Genomic DNA, 9043 nt, shown 5'->3' on the forward strand with positions numbered 1-9043 from the left:
CAGCCGTGACGGGCTCCCCTGCTCCAGGGACCTCTGTCTTTCTCAACCCCGGCCACACCCCTGAGTCAGCTGGCTGTTCCTTTGAGAGTCCTCACACACAGCTCCAGCTAAACCATGGAAAGGCCACAGGGAATGAGTGCATGCACGGCACCAGGGCAGGCAAGGGCGGCTCCTCTCCCTCAGTCACATGTGTTGGCAGGGCTGGGTAACAAGCTGGTGGAGACAGGTGGCCCTCACACTGTTACAAAGGAACCCCACCTCCTCTGTTCCCCAAGTGGCAGTCCTTGGCTTCCTGCTTCAAAGCAAGGAGCCTTTTCAGAATCCCATGGTGTGGCCGCCAGCACCCTGCTGATCCCACATGAGCTCCTGGGAAGGACGGGTGTTGCCCTGGAAGGACCCTCCCCCTCCTGACATCAGGCCTGGGGATCCTCGGTCCACCCCAGGGGGCAGGGCAGAGTGGCTCAGGAAGATGGATGGCAGGGTCTCATGTTCACCTGGCAAGTAGAATCCAGGAACCTACCCCCACGATTCCAAGTCAGCAGCACTGAGTGGGCCCCGGGGACCTGCATTTAATACCACGAATAAACGGCACTGTGTCTGTTCATGTGCCGTACGCATATGCAGTGGGTTGACTAGTGTCCCCAGAATTCACGTCCATCCAGAAGCTTCTAATGTGGCCTTATTTGGAATTAGGATCTTTGCAGATGTGATTAATTAAGGATTGAGATGAGATCATACTGTATCAGTGTGGGCCCTACATCCAATGGCTGGTGTCCTAACAAAAAAGAAGACGGGAGAGGGCCATGGGAAGGTGGAGGCAGAGATAGGAGTGATGTGGCCACCAGCCCAGGAAGAATGGAGCCACTAGAAGCTGGAAGAGGCAGCGGGACCCTCCCCTTGAGCCTGCGGACATTTTGATCTCTGACTTCTGGCCTCCAGAACTGGGAGAGAATCCACTTCTGTTTTTAAGCCACCTAGTTCATGGTCATTTGTTATGGCATCCCCAGCAAACTAAGACATCCACGCTTTACATATAAAAACTGTGTCCCCTTCCCCAAGAACCAATTTGCAACCCCTGAGGCTGACACAGCCCCTGCTGGGAGGCTCTAGAGCAGCGGTTCTCAAACTTCCTAATGCCGCGACCCTTTAATACAGTTCCTCATGTTGTGGTGACCCCCAACCACAAAATTATTTTCGTTGCTACTTCATAACTGTAATTTTGCTACTGTTATGAATCGTAATGTAAATATCTGATATGCAGGATGTATTTTCATTGTTACAAATTGAACATAATTAAAGCATAGTAATCACAAAAACAATATGTAATTATATATGTGTTTCTGATGGTCTTAGGTGACCCCTGTGAAAGGGTCGTTCGACCCCCAAAGGGGTCTCGACCCACAGGTTGAGAACCGTTGCTCTAGAGTCTTAGGAACAACAACTGGGTAATTCTTGAGCAAGCCCAGGGAAACATCCAGTTAGGAAGTAGACAGCAGAGGTATGCCCAAATCTAAAACATTTAATGCTTCTGGTTGGAGCAAATATCAGGCCCACAAGAAACCCCTTGTTTCACTGGCTGAAACAGACTGTGAGGGAAAGAATTACACTATTCTCATTGAACATTCATATCACAGGGGGAGAAATCCCAGGGAGTCCCACACGCCCCTTATGTCAACCTGTGGAGAGAACAGTCTCTCGCTGGTTGCGGGAGACCCCATTCCGAATGGTGCTGTTCTAGGTGAGTGGATTTGCCCCCCAACACACAAGCAATTTCTGAAAGGGAAAGAGGAAGGGAAATAATGCCCTGACACCTACTTTTCTCCGGATGCACCCGGTGCTGAGCCTTCTGTCCATGAAAAGCAGTGGCAGGCATCCTCAGGAAGGAGTCTGCAGTCTTTGGATGAGAAGCATTAAATAACCAGAATAACCGCTGACTTTTCTGTGAGCCAGGTGCTGGGCTGTGAACTTCACAACGACCCAGTGAACGAGGTAGGCACTGCTGTCCCCATTTCACAGATGAGGGAACGGAGGCACAGAGAGGTTAAGTCACCTGCTGGAGGTTACACAGCTGGGTCTGAACCCCACCCTGTCTAAATTTTAAGACCCAGGCTCCTAAACCCAGGGCCTGGGCAGGTTCTGTTGTGAGTGGGTTGTTTCTGTCCTGGTCACAACAGGTTAATGAACTAGCTGGAGAAAAAAGCCAAGCCAAGGAGCTTCCAGCCCTGGCGGCCGGGGATATTTAGAAGCCAAGAGCTTGGCAGCCCTTCCTTGGATTTTTAATTCCAAGCCTCTCAAGGTAAAAAGATGGCGTATTGATTGATGTTCCAGCGTGGGCTCCAGAGACCTTCAGCACAGAACCGTAGCAAACACCACTATGGCCATCAGTTGCTTCTCTGGCCCAGCTCCCTTTGTCCTTGGGTGACTGGTCCTCCCCCATCCCACTATTGCTTCTGGAGAGACTGTCAATCACAGATTTCCCACCCCCTTGGCCAGTACATCCACAGGAGTGAGCATGCAACTTGTGCAGGGCCGATCTGAGCCCTCTGTGGCATTGAAATGATAAGTGTCCCTCCCAGCCTTAGAGACGGTGAGCCCTGTGGTTGTAGTCTAGGGGATGCTGGCAGCCAGCCACTTCGCATCAGAGAGAGGAAAGGACGAGGCTGGTTTGCAAAGAGATGCAGAGCCAAGAGGCCTGGGTGAAGCAGAGAGGGAGAGAGGGGGTAGCTCTGAAGGGGAGAACTGAGTGGGTCTGAGGCCCCTCGCGCTTCCTGTAAAAGCTGGACTGTGATGGCAGGCGCTGGTCTCTGGAATCAGCAGATCCAGGTTCCAGTGATCAAAATCCATTTCCAACCCCAAGCCAAGGAAAGGCCTCTCCCTCCTTCACTGGGTGCTAGTCTTACCCAATAAGTGTGCAGGAAGTGCTAGGGCAGCCTGCCCCAAAATGCTTCCAGGATAACACGTAGACTTTAGGGGCAAGCTCGAAATTCATCTAAAGATAGTAAGACAGTTTGCAAATTGCTCTCAGCGATAAGTGCCTGATCACATGGCAGCGATTTGCTTTGAGAATGTCTCCAGTCTCCCTCCCTGCCTCTCTCCCTCACACATGGGCACACACGCCTGGATGCAGGATGCAGTTTTGGATTTTGTTCCTATACCTGAGAAGCAAACGGAAAACTACAGAGGTGGAGGAGGCCCCTTCGTGTAGAACAAAGTTTGTCCCCTCCCCTTGGCTCCAGGTTTGGGGTTGAGGTTGAGGTGGTATGGGAGTAAGCTTGCTCTTCTTGCCCCATCATGCCGAGTCTGCAGGAAGGCTACGATCCCCGCGGTTATAAATCCACCCTTTGGGCAAGGCCCAATGACCCTGAGTGTTGGCCAGAGATCACCCCAACTGTAAGCAAGGTTACCAGAGAAAAGCAACGCTGGGCCTCTAGGCCCCAGACTGGAGCCCAGCTGCCTGCCCAGCCATGTCAGTGAGGTCTCTCCCAGGCAGGCCAGGCAAGTGTGTGACGTGGGCTAGGGGAGGTGGGGATTGGTGTGGCCCAGCCAGAGTAACAACAACTGTGTTTGTTGCCTTTATGTGTCAATAGTGGGCCTGTTTTGCCAACACTCCCAAATGCCGAAGGGAAGCCAGAAATCCTGATTTCTGGGTGAAATGCCCCAATTTTTAAATCACTCTGTAGGCGAAAACCAAAAACACGAAAGGCAGGCCAGGTCAGACTGCAGACTGCCACTTGGTGACCTCTGACCTGTGTCTTTTTGGAGGCCCAGGAAAGGAAAAGAGAAATGGCCTCAGGCCCCAAGGATATACAAAACTCTCCCATGCAGGAGCTCGGGGAGTTTGTCAATATTGGGGCTGGTCCCAGGAGTCAGATCTGACCCAGGGCAGACACAACAGTCACAGCCTCCATCCCACAGGGGGCCTGGTGCCAGGTTGAGAACCTGGATCCAACCATACGTGAAGCAAGTCCTCCTGATGGGCCCGTTACATGTGCCCGTGAATGGTTACCCTTTTATGTGAGTCTCCATAACTTACAACCAAAGGAGTCCTAATTAAAGAGCTCCCAGGAGAGAAATCAATAGCCTGAAACTTAGCAGAAACCCCGCACCTTCCCATTCTCTTCAAGTTAGGGCTGGTCAGGGAGAGGCCCTCCCAGCCAAGTGCTAGGAAAATGGATTTCAAGTCCAGAGTGGGCTGCTCCCCACAGAAAGCAAAGCCTGTAACTCATATAACTGCTCTCTGTACCTGTCTTGGGACACAGGGCCTCGCTATGGAATCAGATGCTATGATGAACACATGTCATTTCTGCCTGCCCAATATTTTTCCCCCATTCTTCTTGGGGCACCCCAATATTCTTAGAAGCCCTTTGTGCTTTTGAGGCCGGGCGGTTGGCTCCAGGGACAAGCAGGTGGTCCAGATGGCCAATCACTGTACCCCCTCCCCACACAGTGATTAGTCCAGAGTGGACATAGAACCCTGCTGGCCAATTCGTGTTCTCCATTTCCCTGGCAACAGTGATTGGTTCAAGGACCAGCAGGGCCCCGGGCAGGCTGATTAGAGGAACTTTGGGAGAAGGAAGTTCTCTTCTGGAGCTGAACTGGGAGGAAAGAGGGAAGGGGCCTCATGGCCGTGGGGAAGGCACCTGAGAAGGAGGCCATCCCAGGGCAAGCAGAGGCAGAAGTAAAGGGCGGGCTGGGCCTCATGACATCCCTGAGCCGCCAGAACAGGCAGACTTGAAGGTGGCCCCCCCACTCCTTGGCTTTTTGTTACACAAAGCCCAAAGGAGATGGTTCTGACTTAGAAGCTCCCACCACACTCAGGCCACAAGCTGAATCATTGCTGTCAGCTCGACATGCCAACTTTGGCAGCGTCCAGACCCAGGCTGCAGACCACGTGGTCCCAGGTCGCACGGCAAGCTGGCTTCTGGTGGTAGACACTTGAGGATGCGGTAGGCATGTGGGCTGCCCCGCGGGGCTCAGTCCTGGCTATCTGGAGACCAGGGAGCTGCTGTGAGACTGGCTGGAGGAGGAGGAGGAGGTGGTGGCGCTGAGCTGGGAGAAACGGCTGGTGCAGGATTCCAGGCTGGACATGGAGCCCCTGGGGAGGAAAGGCATAGCAAAGTATTACCTCCTGGTGGGGACACAGGCCTGGGGCTCACAGCGGAGGAAAAGCTGGTGATGCTGCAAATGAGGCCCCAGGCCTCTTCCCACAGGTGCAGAGGGAAAGCAAATGAGGCCGAGATGAGAAATGAAGCTCCACCCGTACCCCCTGCAGAGCCCAACCTGCCACAAACCATTCAGGGGTTTCCCTGACCAGGGGACCTACCATAGCCCAGAAGGCATCCCACAGCCTGAGTACCCAGCCCATCTCCAGCCTCACCCCCCACCTCCTTTCATCTCCTCTGACACTCACCTCCCCTGACTTGGGACATTTGCATGTCTGTGCCTCCTGCCAAAAGCCTTTCTCTCCTGCCCACTTTGTCTAGTTAACTCCCACTGCAAACTTCAGAGTAGAGTAGAACTGTCCAGAACTTTCTGTGATGGTGGACATATATCTGCTCTGTTCATCACAGCAACCATTGGCCACGTGGGGATACTGGGCACTGAGGAACTGATTTTTAAAAATATGTTTTTATTGCCTTGGCCGGTTTGGCTCAGTGGGTAGAGCGTCGGCCTGCGGACTGAAGGGTCCCGGGTTTGATTCCAGTCAAGGGCACATGCCCAGGTTGCAGGCTCAATCCCTGGTAGGGGGCATGTAAGAGGCAACTGATCAATGATTCTCTTTCATCATTGATGTTTCTATCTCTCTCTCCCTCTCCCTTTCTCTCTGAAATCAATAAAAATGTATATTAAAACATTACAATTGTTATTATATTAAAATAATAATAATAATAAATATGTTTTTATTGATTTTAGAGAGATTAAAAAGATCATCAGCTGCCTCAGGCATGCCCCCTACTGGGGATTGAGCCTGCAACCCTGGCATGTGCCCTGACTGGGAATTGAACCAGCGACCTCTTGGTGCAGGGTCAATGCTCAATCACTGAGGCACACTAGCTGGTTCTGAATTTTAATTTCATTCCATTCTAATTGCCAAGTTTAAAGTGCTACCTGTGGCTAGTAGCTATTTGGTTCGACAATGCTGTGTTAGGGCCTGGCTACTCAAAGTGTGGTCCAGAGGCCAGCGGCACCACTGTTTTCTGGAGCTTATTCGAGCATACACTCTTGGGCTGCATTTTGTCATTTTGACAGGTGATTTGTGGGCACACCACCTAGATCTCAACTCCAAGGTCACTGTCCAGACACCTCCCCCACACCCCACCCACGCTGTGCCAGGCCCCTTGCTCTGTGCTCTGACAGTGCCCTGTGTTAGGACCTCGAGCACCTCTTGGCTGTGTGACCTCGGATAAAGAACCCAGGTTGGAATACCTTCGTGGCATCCATCGCCCCTCATAATTACAGTTGTGATGATGTGGTCTCCTGCTCCATGACAGCAGACTCTGTCTATCTGTCCCCCACCCCTCAGGGCCCAACCTGGCACCTGCCCACTGAGGGTGGCCAGGAAACAGCCCTTGAAACTGGTTCTCTCATGAGGCTAATGAGGGGCAGGGCATCCTGATCCCCCACGTTGACCAGACAGGCTAGTGAGCAGTGTCCAGCCCACTCCTCCTTCCCCACCTACCCTCCTAGAGGCAGCAGCCCCCAAATGCCTGTGTGTACATTTCTGAGCCCCTTTGGCTCTGGGAGGAGTGGCCTGGTGTGTGTGTGGCAGTGCCATGTGGATCTGGTTATGCATATGTGCCACAGCACCCTGTTGGTCCCACGGAGGGAGCTCCAGAGCAGGGTGGCCGGAAAGGCATGCCCTTGCCTTGAGGTTGGCTAGAACTCCTGGAGAGAGCTCCCCGGTGCCATCTAGTGGAGGGGGAATATAAACAATGGCGCTCACCAGCACCTCCAATCCGAAAGAGTTCCCTCAGATCTCGGAGAGCTCTTGTGGTTCCCCAACCTCTGTGCGTCTCTCGTCCTCTCTTTTGTTGCCCAGAAGCTGCTCAATCAGCCCTCAGTGTCTCTCAGGAGGATTTGCTCTAAGTGTAGGTGCTTTCCAATGTGCTCGTAGGAGGTGGCGAGTTCTGCGTCCTCCTACACCATCATCTCGGACCCGCCTCTAAAGCATTATTTTTAGACAGAAACTAACAGGCACTTCATGAAGCAGAATGCAAAATCACATGCATTTGTAAAAGATACAATGCAAGGCCTAAAGAAGCCACCTGCTGCACCTCCTCACCCTCTGCTTTTTTTCTGTTATCGAGTGCTTACTGAATGCGCAGGGGGAGGGCAGGCTTCCTCCACCATTTCATCTCATGACAACCCACAACGTTGGGGCTCCAGTTGGAGGCTGAGAGAGGTGAAGTGACTCCCCCAACGTCACACAGCAACCAGGAAGTGCTGGAGGTCTTAGCCATTGTATTTCCCTGTCTCTTTGAGGCACCACTTGATAAGCGTTGTCTGTGAGGCACTGTTGTAAACTGTTCTAGAACAGTCCGAACCCTGTTTTATGAAATTCTAGACGTGAGGGGAGGTCCAAATAGCAGGACCTCAGGCTCCCCGCACTAGTCCACTAGTCAATCTGGTATGTTGGGCTTCTGTCCAGGGTTTCAAGGGGAAGGTTCTGCCGCTGAGGCAGTTTAGAAGTAGTGTCCAATTTCTCACACTAAGGTGCTGAACCACGGGGAATGTTTAACGGTACCAGTGCCCCGCCCTGGAGAGGCTGGGAGGCAAACAGGGGAGGTGAATGCAATGCCCCGAGCCTGACCTAGAGGGGAGTTGGGGCCCTTCCCGCCCAGGATCTGAATCCCAGCTCCTCCTACCTGAAGTCCTCAGACGCCAGCACCTCATAGTAGTAGAGGAGTTTGCACCTGGGCCCAGGGCTGTGCAGGGCCGTCAGGACGTCCTCCACCACATTGCCAGGGGGGCCATGCACTTGCCACTGGAGCAGATAGATGCCAGGCCACCGGGTCACGTGGGAGCCCTGAAACAGCAGCCGCGCCTGAGGCTCTGGTCCTCCTGGGGACAGAGCCCCCTTCTCAACCTGCCCACCAGCACATCCTTCCTCTAAGCGCTTCCCGAAGCCATCATTTCTCCCCTCCACTGTTACCCCCAGATCCCTGGCACCTAAGAGTCTCCTCTGAATCTGGGGGAGGGGGCCCAGGACTGGGAGTGGGGCTGCAGGACAGCAGAGGTGTAGCCTGGTTAACTGCGTGGATTGTGTTGGGCTTTGTTCTGTTGAGTGGGCTTTGCACACTGAGGAGTTCTGGAGAGGAACTTGGGAGGGAGCTGCACAGGTGGTTAGAGCTTATTGAGAACCAAGAGAGGTCAAGAAAGAGGGGTGTTAGCTGTCATGAGAAGAGCAACTTCTTCAGGGAAGGGCATGGATGTTCAGTGGGACCCTGAGGGTGCTGGTGTGGTAGACTCCCCATGGAACCTTCAGGAAGTTCTGCATTGCTCGCAAGTGCTTGTATGTGTGTGTGTGTGTGTGTGTGCGCGTGCTGTGTGTTCATGTATGTCTGAGTGCTTATGTGAGCACGTGTGTGAGCATGTGTGTGTGAGTGCATGTATGTGTGAGTGCTTATGTGAGCACGTGTGTGAGAGCATGTGTGAGTGTGTGTGTGTGCATGTGTGTGTGAGTGCTTATGTGAGCACGTGTGTGAGTGTGTGTGTGAGTGCGTGTATGTGTGTGTGAGTGCTTATGTGAGCACATGTGTGAGAGCATGTGTGAGTGTGTGTGTGTGTGCATGTGTATGTGAGTGAGTGCATGTATGTGTGCTAGGAGGGTCCTCGTGCTTCCCACTCACCCCTGCCCTCAACTCCTGGAAACCGCTAATGTATTCCCCATTTCTATCATTTTGTCATTTCAAGAATGTTGTATCAATGGAATCAGACAGTATATAACCTTCAGGGAATGACTCTATTCACTCAGCATAATTCTCTGGCAATCCACCCAAGTTGCTGTGGGTATGAGCAGTGGATTCTTTTTATGGCTGAGTGG

At 52.7% G+C, this 9043-nt stretch overlaps 1 protein-coding gene across 1 annotated transcript in view; it reads right to left on the reverse strand.

Moving 5' to 3' along the window:
* Positions 1–1835: 1835 nt before the first annotated feature.
* Positions 1836–9043, reverse strand: part of SEC14L5 (SEC14 like lipid binding 5) — a 46418-nt gene continuing 39210 nt past the window's right edge. Inside the window, exons 15-16 of the mRNA XM_006090388.3 lie at positions 7866–8026; positions 1836–5095 (exon numbers count right to left, since the gene is read on the reverse strand). Of these exons, the coding sequence (XP_006090450.1) occupies positions 4984–5095; positions 7866–8026 (273 nt within the window). The 3' untranslated portion in view covers positions 1836–4983. The remainder of the gene's footprint in view (positions 5096–7865; positions 8027–9043) is intronic.

Source organism: Myotis lucifugus, unplaced genomic scaffold (genome assembly GCF_000147115.1).
Source record: "Myotis lucifugus unplaced genomic scaffold, Myoluc2.0 scaffold_72, whole genome shotgun sequence".
Taxonomy (NCBI): Eukaryota; Metazoa; Chordata; class Mammalia; order Chiroptera; family Vespertilionidae; genus Myotis; species Myotis lucifugus.